The 14,627-nt window shown below is 31.3% G+C and overlaps 1 protein-coding gene across 3 annotated transcripts; it reads left to right on the forward strand.

Annotated features, from left to right (window-relative positions):
* The first annotated feature begins 86 nt into the window (after positions 1-86).
* On the forward strand, positions 87-13,854 carry LOC129807532 (chondroitin sulfate synthase 1). Of its 3 annotated transcripts, none has more exons than XM_055856868.1 (10): positions 87-430; positions 2,995-3,250; positions 5,180-5,569; positions 5,626-5,739; positions 5,848-5,960; positions 6,109-6,249; positions 8,583-8,912; positions 9,703-9,952; positions 10,018-10,214; positions 12,716-13,854. In XM_055856868.1, the coding sequence occupies exons 2-10, from the start codon at positions 3,112-3,114 to the stop codon at positions 13,463-13,465; spliced, it is 2,424 nt and encodes an 807-aa protein (XP_055712843.1). In that variant the 5' UTR covers positions 87-430; positions 2,995-3,111; the 3' UTR covers positions 13,466-13,854. The 3 variants fall into 3 exon arrangements, with proteins under 3 accessions (XP_055712843.1, XP_055712844.1, XP_055712845.1); XM_055856869.1 differs by having other exon boundaries at positions 127-430; positions 9,805-9,952; XM_055856870.1 differs by lacking the exon at positions 2,995-3,250 and having other exon boundaries at positions 128-430.
* The last annotated feature ends 773 nt before the right edge of the window (positions 13,855-14,627 follow it).

A 14,627-nucleotide genomic window follows, 5' to 3' on the forward strand; every position in this document is an offset into this window, starting at 1 on the left:
TAACAGTTCACGTGGTACATGAATATTTCTAGCGAAGGCACGACTTTGGATATGTGTGTAGCCATACCAAATTGTCTCGACTACATGTAATACAGCCAACAAACGATAGTCCAGACATATATAGCATATACTTTCTCGTGATCCCACAAGCGCTAGCATTCTTCACCGATTTCTAAGCGATTCCTCATCGAAGTGCCATCAAACAAGTGCCGGCTCTGAAAGAGACCACTCTAATCACAAGCACTTTCCTGTGCAAATCTATCATTAACCACTGAAATTTCATATGAAAATAGATGCAGTGAGTGTTTGTTGAGTGACGAAGAAAACAGTAAAATGCGCGGGATTAGTGCAAAAAAATAAAGGATTAACTGCGACAGTACCTATTAATAGATACAGTCGAGCAATGGGGGCTTCAAGAATGGTCAAAAAGGTAAACACAATATTTATATCAATAATTAAAATACTAATTAAGTAGAATTGCCTGAAATAGTTTTACTGAGTGTTTATACAGAGGCACATCTCGTTGATATAAACAACGGAATTCCTCAAGGTTTTGACACACATTAGGTTTTTTTTTTTGCAATTTGCTTGTGATGAGGCATCTCCGGGAATGTCTTTCCGGACACAATCACACAAAATCGCGTTAATTTCGCCCCTTTTACACAACTTACTTATATAATTGTGTGCCCATGCGGGATTATGAAATCCCTGAAATGTGACACATTTCATCAATAGTGATTTTCTTTCGAGCCATAATTCGTTATCAAAAATTTCACAGCTGTTGTAAATCAACAAATAAATGGTCATGATATGATCGATTTCTTTTTCAATAATATTTTGCATGATATGTCCTCTAATTTAATTTCAGGGTATTACAAAAAACCCTTATGTTCAATTAGTATTTAATATAATTAATAAAAATAATAATTATTAAATTTATAACAGCTTTATTCAGAGCATATGTTACCCAATCCTCAATTATTACACATTAGAGACAAAAAAAAAATATTTAAAAAAAAACTATAATCATCTTAGGATTACATACCAAGTTGAAACACTCAATTATTAAATAAAATTTGATATATAACAATACTAATTAATGAAAAAAGTAACTATGTTACTTTTATATTTTTTACAAAAAAAATCTCATAAAGATTTTTTTAAAGTTCTAACTGCGTTATTTCAGAAATATTAATTTTTATTTATGAACTTTATACTTTTCTATAATGATAGCGGAACGTATAGCAACTCGTATTACAACCCTCACAATTATTTACATTGTTCGTCTTACTAAAAAACACATTTGAAAATATAGGCCACACATTTTCGTATTAAGTAAAACTTATAATAATAATTTGTATGTAATATATTTTAATTTTGTGCATATGTGCAAGAAATTAACAAAATGCTCAAATTTGTTAACAATGTCTCACATAGAGAATGTTAGAGTTAAAAGGTTAACTATATATTAAAAAAAATAGTGGAAAGCAGCACGCTACCCCTTCGGACGATTCAAGCTTCGAAGAACTCCTTTTTAATATATTTTTAATTATTATTAGGGGAAAGTGCCCATGATTGATACCATTGGAAGCTTCGTATTTATTAAATTTTCAATGTTTCACAATATATGTGTCTCATCGCAACCATATTTTAAAAACTACACTGAGAAAAAAATGGGGGTGCGATTAACTTTTTTTCTTCATAACTTTAACACTTTTTAGGTGTAAAAATATATCAACATTTTTAATGTTAATTTTACACCTTTTTAAGGGTAAAGTTAGCACGAAAAAGAGTAACTTTAACCCCTAATACACCTAAAAAGCATAATATTTACACCGATTTCGGATCAATATTGTAGGGTAAAATAAACATTTCCGGAATGTTATTTTAACTTTTTCAGATTTCTCTCAGAGTATGGGAAAGTAGGCAGTTTTTAAAATATATTGCGGAGTCACGTTTATTGAGAAACATAGGAAAAATTTGGTCATAACGAAGCTGCTAATGATATCAAGCATGGGCACTTTCCCCTATTAATCGTATAGAGACATTTTATACAAGGTAATCATTTTACGATGTCATATCCCGTAGTGGACGAATCTGCTGAGTGCATTGTGGTGTGGATGCTTCTGCCATGCTCCTGGAGTTGTTGGGCGAAGACGGTGCATTATATTACGTTATTATTGCATATGAAAATTGCCTAAATCAAATATTCAGATCTTTGCACCGGGCGGGACGCGAACTCACAACACTGTGAGTCAAGCCGGGGATCTATCCGCCCAAGAACCAACGCTTTTGCCTATTGCGCCACTGAGATCCCCTATATTTTTAATAATTTTAATCCATTATAAATAATATTACGATTCAATTCAATAGCTAGTCCATTACCTCAAATTTCTTGAAAAGGGCCATGAGTCAAATCTATTAGGCACATAAAAAATTGAATTATTCGAAGCTTCAGTCGTCCGAAGGTAGCGCGTTCTCCCCTATATATAATTTGAATTGTGATTGGTTGGAAAATCTTTCACTTTTGGTTAGGTCTTCCGAAAACTTTGGAAGTCATTGGACAAAAAATGCTTGGTAGCAAATACACTATTAGGACCTCCAGAATTCGTGGCTTTATGCAATTTTGTATTGTAACATTGTACAGCATCATAAATAAAGAATCCCAGCTAAAACATTCCTCTACTACAATTGCATGATGTTAAGAAGGCTTAGCTATTGGGCTGGGCACTCAGGCTACTCCTACAAATTGTAGAAAAGGTGCATAAAAATCGTAATAGAGCTATTGATGTATTTCTCAGGCGTTTTCAAGATTATAAGTTATCTAAAAGCAATCAAATGCTAAAGATGTGATTTCAGTAATAAATGTTGGATTTGTTATTACTGCAATACTCAATAGAATCATAATTACTGTAAGTTTGTTTAGTTTCATCAAATACTTTAGTGTGGATTTATTCTGTTCGTCTTGTGATAAGATCACCTTGTACTTTTCAGATGTCGCGATAAGGGAAGCTTAAGCAATTGGCAGCTATTATTAGCGAAAGCGTATGTATATGAAGGAGGAGGAGGCGTGATAATTTGCGGATAGAGGCAAATTGTGAGTGAGAGAAAATGGCACAGCGAAAGAAGCTCATCTGCTATGGTCTATTCGGTGCTCTAATTGGCTTTTGCATTGGGATGTATTTGAGGAACTATCGCGTGATTGAAACAGCAAATAACTGCCAATTGAAGTCCGGATTGCGATTTCAAGGTATTATATGCACGCTAGACTATACAAATCCCATATTGTCATATGATCAAGGAAATAACCACTAATAACAAGATGTTTACTGTAAGAAGTTTTTTATCAAAAGTCGCATTTTTTGGTAATATAGGAAGACTACAATTGATGTATTCATACCAATGTAATATGATCCTAATAAGATTTTTCATCATATTATGGTTTTAAATCGTATAATCGTACTCAATTTATTATACATATTCTAAAGTAATTATAACATATACAAGCTATATAAGAAATTGATCTACATTAGAAAGAAATTTAAAAAAAGAGGTGTCAAAGCGTTCCAGGCTTTGTGAAATTCTAGGACTCGTGATTTAAATGCTATACCTCAAAAATACTTCCACATCATTTACCTATTAAACACTGAGAAAAAAAAGAGGGTGCGATTAACTTTTTTTCCTCATAACTTTCACACTTTTTAGGTGTAAAAATATATCAACATTTTTTAATGTTAATTTTACACCTTTTTTAAGGGTAAAATTAACATGAAAAAGGTTAACTTTAACCCCCAATACACCTAAAAAGGGTAATATTTACACCAATTTCGGATCAATACTGCAGGGTAAAATTAACATTTCCGGAATGTTATTTTAACTTTTTTGGATTTCTCTAAGTGAAGAACTTTATTGGTTCAATTCATGAGGAATAGAGTAAATATTCATGAGTTCACGAATTTCGCAAAGTTATTCCCACTGGGTAATTTCTTCTTGAGTTTACCGGTTCACAACCGATTTGAAACGATTTATAATGAGACAAAACATCACCCAAAATAGCTCAAAAGCATTACTTATTTTGAGTATAATTTAATTATGTACCGTTTCATTCGTAGTTCAGAATCGATTGGAATCGGTTAAGTATTATCAAAATTTGCAAGACCTTCCTAAAGAGCCCAAATATGATACAATTCGGTTGAGAAATACGCTCCCTAGCGCCTTTCTAACATTTGACCTTGAAAAACCGTTATTAGGAATTATTCAATGGAATTTTTATATATGGACGATATCCCAAAAATATGGTTGCGTAGGGGAAGGGGATGATTGGGGGAAAAATAAAGATCATGTTAACGGTCCTTGGATTGACTTACGGAGGGTCTCCCGAAGGTTAAATTAATGTCGTTATCTCTAACCGTTTGGTCAGTAGAACTATGGCTACTGTCAGATGGACGGACAAACAGCTGACGTCAAAAAACTCGAAACATCAGAATTCCAAAATTCTACCACAATATGACCCCTTTGGGGGTAAGAAATCCGTATATGTATGTATACACTGAGAAAAAAAGAGGGTGCGATTTAACCTTTTTTCCTCGTAACTTTAACACTTTTAGGTGTAAAAATATATCAACATTTTTTAATGTTAATTTTACACCTTTTTAAGGGTAAAATTAACATGAAAAAAGGTTAACTTTAACCCCCAATACACCTAAAAAGAGTAATATTTACACCGATTTCGGATCAATACTGCAGGGTAAAATTAACATTTCCGGAATGTTATTTTACCTTTTTCGGATTTCTCTCAGTGTATGTATAACACAAAATCGAGGGATTATAAATATACTGGTCTCTCTATAGAGTTTGAACAGTAAAAGATATTACTTTAGGCTCATGCAGTTTAAGTTGTCAATTGAGATATCAAATAATTTTGATCAATGTGAATTCTTATCGAAACAGTAATTCGCGATAAGGATAGCAATTAAATCAGTTTATGTTTCCCAATATTTTCTTCAAAATCTTTTAGACTGTTACAACAATCCATATGAAAGGTTATGAAAGATTCTAAAATAAATATTTCTAAGAAGTAAGAAGAATGTTCCATCTCCATTCTTGGTATTTTCCTATGAAAATTAAAGAATATAAAACATCTGGTGACTCTTACTGTTATGTTATTTTGTTTTTGTAGGTCCATTGAAATTCATCAACTTGGAAGCTAATGAACTCCCGAGCAATTCACAGAACAATCTGGTGTTAATTGGTGTAATGACAGCAAAAGATTTTCTGAAAGAACGTACAAAGGCTGTCTTTGACACATGGGGCCAGAACTTTCCCGGGAGAATTGCTTTCTTCAGCTCAGAAGGATCATATTTGCAAGGACTCCCTATAATTGGATTAAAAGGGGTCGATGACCGATATCCACCTCAGAAAAAATCTTTTATGATGCTCCACTATATGTACGAGCATTACATTGATAAATTTGAGTGGTTTATTCGAGCTGACGATGATGTTTTTATACGGACTGATAAATTGGAACATTTTCTGCGATCCATTGACAGTTCAAAACCACAATTTATAGGTAAAGCTTAATGGCATTCCACTATAAAGTGTATTAATTATGTTTATCGGTTTTAGGTCAGGCGGGTAAGGGAAATAGTGAAGAATTCGGTCTTTTATCTCTCGAATATGATGAGAACTTCTGTATGGGTGGACCAGGCGTTATTTTGAGTCGAGAAACTCTCAGAAGAGGTAAACTTTCACCTAAATTTTTTGGTGCTGGATTTTTTTTAGTTTTCCTTTTTTCGTGCTTAAATTTTATTCTCTATTTATTTACTTTTTTCTTAATTGAATATTTAGTTGCACCTCACATACCCACATGCCTAAAAAATTTATATAGTCTCCACGAAGATGTTGAAGTAGGACGTTGCGTACAAAAGTTTGCAGGTGTTCCTTGCACCTGGAATTATGAGGTTTGTCCACATTTTTTTTTTTTGTTTTAACATTTGTGTTTGTTTTATGTGTAACAAGAAGGTTTAAGCTTCACCAAATTTATCATTGAAAACATAAGCGCATATAGCACTATTCAACTGACGAAAAATTGATTAATTTATTTTCCAGATGCAGGCCATATTACACCATAATTCCAGTGGCAATGAAGCCTTTACAGGGAATTTGAAAAACAAGGAAGTCCATAGTGCAATTACACTTCATCCAGTTAAGAAGTCTCCAATTATGTATCGTCTCTACGCATACATGCATGTAAGTTCAAATATCTCCCACAATATTATATTATTTTGCACGAAATAGATAATTTTAATCTGTTCAAAATTATACAATTTTTCGACTGATCTTGTCATATTGGATTTTTTGGGAAGATTTTGTTTTTGCATTAAAAATTGCCAATTGGAACCAGTGTTACATAGGTAATCCGATCAGCAATAGTCATAATTTCGTTATCGTCTATATCAGTAATTCTTGTATATTTTGGAAAATTTTTTTATTATTATTAAAATTGCTAATATAAATGATGAAGAAATCACGATAATTACTAACTAGCACAACCACTTACAGTGCTATTTACTTTGATCTTCAAAAACTGAAATATGCAAAGATATATCCAAAAATTAATTGTTTAAGTGGTAGTTGTGATGGGGAAAAATAGTTTTAGGGATATTAATTAATTTTTAATTAATTGATTGATTAATGATCACTAAAGATCAAATGCTGAAATTTTTTTCAAAAATCATATTCTTATGATTTCCCCCAAAAAAAGCTTTCCCAGACCTCTTCTAACAAATTACCTATGCGCCAACTTCTTATCCTGGAAATCAAAGAGAAAAACGAAGTTGTAAAAAGTTACAGCTTTGATATAGGGGAGACTGGGGCAAAAAGTGACAAAACGGATATTTTATTTTTTACAAGCTACTCGAGAGCTTCAAAAATTTCTAATTAGCGCAGTTTTATAGGAAATTTACCGCTCTACAACTTTGTGAAAGTAATTTTCCTCTATTTTGTAAGGAAATACGTTTATCGAGCCAATTTCTAAAAGGTAATTTTGTGACTATTCTCAAAAATCCTGGGGCAAATAGCACCAGACATTATGGTGGGTATTATCATATTTTGATTCGCTTCATTGCAGGCTTCTGTAAATTTAAAAAAAAATACCTAGAGGACATATTTTCATAGAAAATTTATTCATCTACACGAGAAAACGAGAAAAGCGCTTTTCAAGCTATTTTAGAAAAAAAAAACACACACAAAAGACTGCAAATCGTTTGACCAATTCAAACAACAAGAGGCGAGACATGATAATGACGTTTCTTTTCGCCGTGAGACATCAGAAATATCTTCGCTTTTTTGTTACTTTTTGCTCTATACCTTTTGTTACTTTTTACCCCAAATGGCCATTATTAATAAAAGGATTTCTGGAGAAAAGAACTTTTCTGAAATACTAAAATAGATAGCGGATTCGTATTCAAAAAATCCAAATTATTTAGAAAATATTCACCAGTGCATCAATTTTGGAAAATAAGTAGGTAATAATTATTATCTTCTGCAAGGAAAATATTTCAAAAATAGGGCTAAAAATTTCGATATTTTTTATTTTCTAAATTCCTTGTTCGAATTCTAAGAAACTTACGACATTGAAGAAGGTCTATGAAGGCTATCTATAGAAAAAAAAATTGAGCCGCTATCTTTTTTACCTTGGAAGATATTGAATTTTGAATTTTTCGATTTGTGACTTTTTGCCCCAGTCTCCAGTCTCTTGTGAGATAATTATTTTTTAAATTGAGTGGAACAAATCTTACTGGATTATGAAAGCCAATCTTTCCAGCGATAACTCACTTATTCAAATATCTTCAACAGAAGCTGAGACTAACTATCATAAACTATATCGCTCTTTGGAAATTACAAGGGGCCAACGGGGCCAACTAATTTTCGGCCATTTTTCAGAAGACAGCATGAAAGATACAACTTTGTGTAAATAAGTATATCAATTTAATGACTGAACAACAACAATTTATTTCTTTTCTATTCGTATGAGCACTAATATCAACATCGAAACTTTTACATTTTTACCTTTCAAAATATGCTTTTTAATGAGTTAGCTCCTTGTCGTTCTAAATTATGTACAAATTTTGCTGAAATTAGAATGACAAGGGATCAATTTGCTTGAGTTAGTCCCTTGTTTCACAAAAATTTGAACGATGAATATATTTTGTGCCCCTTTACCTCAAGCAAAATTATGCAAGTAATCAAAAAGCTTAAAATTTTGAAAAACTTTTCTAATAACGAAATTTAATGACTTATATCATCTGAAAATTTATTAAATTGTCTTTCTAAGTGCATTAGAATCTCAAAATCGCAAAAAAGTGAGTTGAACCCTTGTAATTTCCAAGTAGCTATATGCTTCTTCAAAGCACAATATGTATAAATATTTGCTCTGACACTATATTTCAGTGAAATTCTCACAACTCATAGCAATTGTGAACCCTCTTTGCAAATTCATGAATGAAATTCCAATTGAATTGCTTGATAAGCATGTATATATAATGTGGTGTAATGTACACATGTTCTCTGTTTATTTGCAGGGTGTAAAGGCTCAAGAAATGCGTCAAGAAGTTCTCATGTTGCACCGAGATATTTCAGCAATGAGTGATTTACTGCACATTGCAAAGTCAAGCAAAAATATTGCACCGGGAGTTCCTATTTTCCCCAACACACTCAGACCACCAAAATATTTAGGTGATCATGAAATTTTGGGAATAAATCCTACACTCACAAAAAGATATCCCAATACTAGTAATGAATTGCTCGAATGGAATTTCATTGCGAAGCATATGTATTCAGCAACGCATTTTAATCCTAAACGTAAAATTGAGAGTTCAGTGAAGGAAGGACTTGAAGACATTATTAGAGAGGTATATATTTGAATAATATTAGGGCAGAATCACATTGACAATAAAATGCTCGCCGTAACCTCACCGTATTTCGTTAATTTACGCATTTTCATTTTTTTATTTACTTTTTATTTTTTTATTTTTATTAATTATATTTTTTTATTATTTATTTATTTTTTTTTTATTTTTTTTTTTTTTATTATTAATTATTAATTTTTTATATATATATATATATATATATATTTATATATTAAAAAAAATTATTAATAATTTGTTATTATTATTAATATAAATAATATATATTATTATATATATTATTTATATATATATATATAATTATATTTATTAATATTATTTATTATATATCATTCAATTTACGCATTCACAATTCTTACGCAAATTTTCCATTGCTGTATTACCTTATCTCATACTCGGTGGCACTAGGTGAAAATAATATAAGAAAATTGAAGAAATAAAACGGAAATTCGATAAACGGTGAGCAAAAAAAAACTGTAAGAGAAATTATTCGTAGTGTTTTTTTTGCTCACCGTTTATCGAATTTTTGTTTTATTTCTTCAATTTTCTTATATTATTTTCACCTAGTGCCACCAAGTATGAGATAAGGTAATAGGGTAATTGAAAATTTGCGTAAGAATTGCAATAAAAATGCGCAAATTAACGAAATACGGTGAGCATTTTACTGTCAATGTGATTCTGCCCTTAAACCTACATTTATTCTTAGATTTTTTTTTTAAGAATAACTTTTCTGACAATTAAAATATTAAACTCCATATTTCTTTGCTTAACACAGATTATGGACAACATTAACAATTACTCACGCCAACGAGGACGTGTGATAGAATTTCGTGATATCCTCTATGCATATAGTCGACTAAATACTCTCTATGGACAGGATTTTATTCTAGATATGTTGCTCATTTACAAAAAATATCGTGGAAAGAAGATGACGGTTCCTGTTCGAAGACATCTTTACGTCCAACGTGCTTTCACAGATATTCAAATTCGCGAAACAAGTCTTTTCGGACTTAACATTTCATCTGGTTTGTGCAAAAGAATATTAGTAACTAATTGTAAATGTGCACTGATTTATTATTTGTTATTGCAGAGAAAGATGCCTACAGGGAGTTCACGGGAAAAGTAAAGAGAATCTGGAATACGGGTATTGAGAAGCTATCAAATACTTTTACGCTCAACGTTAATGATAAGTCAGTAGCGGAAAAAGTCTTGCCAAATATTATATTTATATTGCCATTATCGGGTCGCCTTAAAACGTTCACAAGATTTCTCCGTAACTACGAACAGGTAATTTAGTTATATTTTCGCAACTAATTGTTCGTAAGTATTTAATTTCATAATGATTAGAAAAATGGTAGAACATTCCAAAGAGGAACTAGGCGCCATCCATAAATAACTATCCAGTGTAAATAATGGGATTTACATGCTTGAGAAATTTATGTCTATATTGAAGCAAATTGCCTACGCCCCCTATGCCATTGTGTAGGAAAAACTGTCAAATGTAGACATAAATTTCTCTAGTACCATAAAGCAACATATTTTTCTAGAAAAAATCGTAAATACCAGTAAATAATTTACAAATAATCTTTTTTTTTTGTAACAACTGGATTTACGGAAAATATCTATTTGAAGAAACTTCGTATTTTTCTAATTTGTATTTCAATTAAAAAAATAGAACTACAATTTTATAAGGTCAAGGGCGCTATGCGCGTCTGAGTTTAAAGTCGTACATCATGCTTTTTAACCCTTTAAGGACGATTGGAACACCGGTGTCCCATAAAGAAAATAATTTTTCCTGACTACCTAAAGTTATTTTTTTCTTATGTCTGTACATGATTGTAAAGTAGAAGGTTGAAGGAATCTACAATATTTTTTGCAAATCTCTAGCTATTTGCTATGTAGTAAATATTTAAGCTCAAAAATGGCGAATTTTTAAATTATCAAATTCATAATTGATTTTATTTATTTTTTATACTTCAAATTTTATTTAAGCAAAACCCTTTTGGCAATACAAACTACAATACTCCTACGAAATATTTTTCATTAACCCTTTAACGACGAGACACTTTTTACGGACTGAAAAGCAACAATAAAATTAAACTGGGAAACACAATCAATGATAAGTCTTACATCTAGCCTTGGAAAGTTCAACAGAGTCTGATTCGGTGTATTTTGTGCTTCCATGAACGATAGAGACAAAAATAGCCAAAAAAATTTAAGTCATTTTTCTGACAATTCCAATAAATAATATTTTTCACTTTAATGAAAAATATTACGTAGGAGTATTGTAGTTTGTATTGCCAAAAGGGTTTTGCTTAAAAAAATTAGAAGTATAAAAAATAAATAAAATCAATTATGAATTTGAGAATTTAAAAATTCGCCATTTTTGAGCTTAAATATTTACTACATAGCCAATAGCTAGAGATTTGCAAAAAATATTCTAGATTCCTTCAACCTTCTACTTTACAATCATGTACAAACATAAGAAAAAAATAACTTTAGGTAGTCAGGAAAAATTATTTTCTTTATGGGACACCGGTGTTCCAATCGTCCTTAAAGGGTTAAAGCGAAAAATATTCAATGGTATTGTCAGAAAAATTACTTAAATTTTTGGACTAGAAGCACAAAATACACCAAATCAGACTCTGTTGGACTTTCCAAGGTTAGATGTAAGACTTATCATTGATTATGTTTCTCAGTTTAATTTTTATTGTTGATTTTCAGTCCGTAAAAAGTGTCTCGTCGTTAAAGGGTTAATTGTTAACTTATTTAATTTTTTTTAATAGTAATTTTCGAACTTTTTGATGAATAAGTATTTGAGAATATATCTTCACAATATGTCATTAAAACTCATGAGTGTCCATGACTATCACTACTGAAGTATTTATCACATTTGACAGTGATTTTATAAGAAGGAAAACTAAAAATTACTAGTTTTGTAAAGTATACAAATACTCCTGGCTAAACCTTTCCAAAAATGATTTTTTTTTAAAATATATTTTTAATCTTTTTACGATACTTTTTCTTCTTTTTAAACATAAATTTATATTAGGTGTGATTCTTACATGATTACACTAATTTAACTTTTGAAAGACATTTGAATTATAGTCTAGTTTCAAATGTTAGTCAAGATTCATACACTGAGAAAAAAAAGATGGTGCGATTAACTTTTTTTCCTCGTAACTTTAACACTTTTTAGGTGCAAAAATATATCAACATTTTTAATGTTAATTTTACACCTTTTAAAGGGTAAAATTAACATGAAAAATGGTTAATTTAACCCCTAATAAACTTAAAAAGGGTAATATTTACACCGATTTCGGATTAATAATGCAGGGTAAAATTAACATTTCCGGAATGTTATTTTAACTTTTTCGGATTTCAACAATAAAATAACATTCCGGAAATGTTAATTTTACCCTGCAGTATTGATCCGAAATCGGTGTAAATATTACCCTTTTTAGGTGTATTGGGGGTTAAAGTTACCTTTTTCATGTTAATTTTACCCTTAAAAGGTGTAAAGTTAACATTAAAAAATGTTGATATATTTTTACACCTAAAAAGTGTTAAATTTATGAGGAAAAAAAAGTTAATCGCACCCCCTTTTTTTCTCGGTGATGGAAGGCTTCCTTCTACACATTATGTTTGGCATCTTCTGGAGATTGGCCAAATTTTTTTTCTCAGTGTAGTTATTCATTCTTGCCAGGGAAATCTTTTCAATAAATTGTACATATTTAGCTGATGACATACCACTAATTACTATGATTTTTTTTTTAAATTATTTACAGGTGTGCCTAAAAAATGATTCCAAAACGGACTTGTTGATTGGTTTATATATTGATGAGTCATACAATGAGGCTCTTGAGCAAATAAATAGATTAAAAATGCAGTATCCCGATAGAGAGATAAATTCCATAGATATTTATGGCAATTTCTCCCGTGGACTAGCCCTAGACTTGGCAGCTAGATCAAACTATGCCTCTACGGAGGATATCCTGTTCTTCATTGACGTAGATATTATGTTTACAATAGAAACATTGGACCGAGTGAGAAGTAACACGGTGCAACAACAACAAATATACTTGCCAATCGTTTTTAGTGAATACAGTCAAAATAGGAGGACTGATGGTAGTGAAAATGTTGAAATTACAAATGATAGTGGTTATTTCCGTGAATTTGGCTATGGCATATGTGCGATTTACAAATCCGATCTTCTAGCTGTTGATGGATTTGTAACGGATATCAAGGGTTGGGGTTTAGAGGATGTAAAATTCCTCGATCGTATTATTGCATCAAATCATGGACGAGGATCTGTGTTGAATAAGATTGGGCGGGAATTGAGTGTCTTTCGCACATCGGACACATCTCTAACACACATTTTCCACACAATCCATTGTGATAAACTCCTGGACGAGTCCCAGTACAAGATGTGCATCGGGACCAAAGCCAATACGATAGGTAGCTATAAATTTATTGAATCACTAGTATTAAAAATGAACAATTCCTTGATGGTCACAAGACAGCAAATAGTGCCTTAAAAATGGTTGTTACAACTGAGAATTTTGTGAGTCAAAGAGATTTTTTATCGTCGTGCAGCTACGCAAAGAGACTTTTTGGTCTCTTGAATACCAAAAAAAAAAAAGAAAGAAGTATACTGAGCAAGATTTTTTGTAATAAAGGATGCAAAAAATGCAGGGTAAAGGGCAACGTGTGTCTAATTAATACCATGCTTTTATATAAAAAAAAAGAATAAGTTATTGTATATGTTTTAAAACTGATCTCTAGAGATTTTTTTTTCTTAAAAATGGAAGATGCAAAATGTATTGTCGATTTTGTTATTTACAGTGCCTTGTTAATTTTTAGTTATACTTAAGGCCATATTTTTATAAGTTTCGTAAAGTAATAAAAAAAAACTATCCAATAAGAACACGCAATTTGGTAATTAATAACAACTTCAAGGAGTTGCTTCTTCGGGTTGAGAGTTGAGAGATCACAATTTCGATGGTACTGTCATGTTCATAGCATGAATGAAGAAATATACCCCAGAAAAGCTATGCAAGCCATTGTGAAGAGAACTCGACCTCGAGGCAGACCTAGGAGAAGATGGCTGAATCAAATTCAGGATCCTTGCCTTGGAGCACTGTCGTGAGATCGAACCGGCTGGCGTTGTTTGCTAACTTGTATGTACACTTAGCGCGTGACTCCAATTGGGATAAGCGGTTAAAAATAATGATTATGGTAACAACTTTACTTGGATGCATGAAAAAGGTAAAATTAAATTAAATTGTGAATAAGGAAGGATAGCTTAATTCAGAAGCTGCTCGAAATGATGATTTTTTTTTAAATTAAAATTTATCAACATTGGATTTTTGATTAATCTGGGGTACAAAGAATTAAATATTAAGGAATGGGAAAAATTCTGTATTCCCATAAAGATTTGTGAAGAATCCTTATTTGGAGCAGTTTCTAAATCAGTCTATTCTTCCCAGCATTTCTTAAGAAATTGTTAAATTCCACTTAGATATTTTTGTTGTGTAACGGAAGTCTTTTTTATCATTTCTTTACATCCATACACTCAACGAAATTCAAAAGTGCTCTTAATTCGAAAATTATATCCGATAGACTTTTTTTGTATAGGGGAGACTGGGGCTAAAAGTCACAAATCGAAAAATTAGATATTTTTCGATTTAATATCTTCCA

The sequence above is a fragment of the Phlebotomus papatasi genome, chromosome 3 (genome assembly GCF_024763615.1).
Source record: "Phlebotomus papatasi isolate M1 chromosome 3, Ppap_2.1, whole genome shotgun sequence".
Classification (NCBI taxonomy): Eukaryota; Metazoa; Arthropoda; class Insecta; order Diptera; family Psychodidae; genus Phlebotomus; species Phlebotomus papatasi.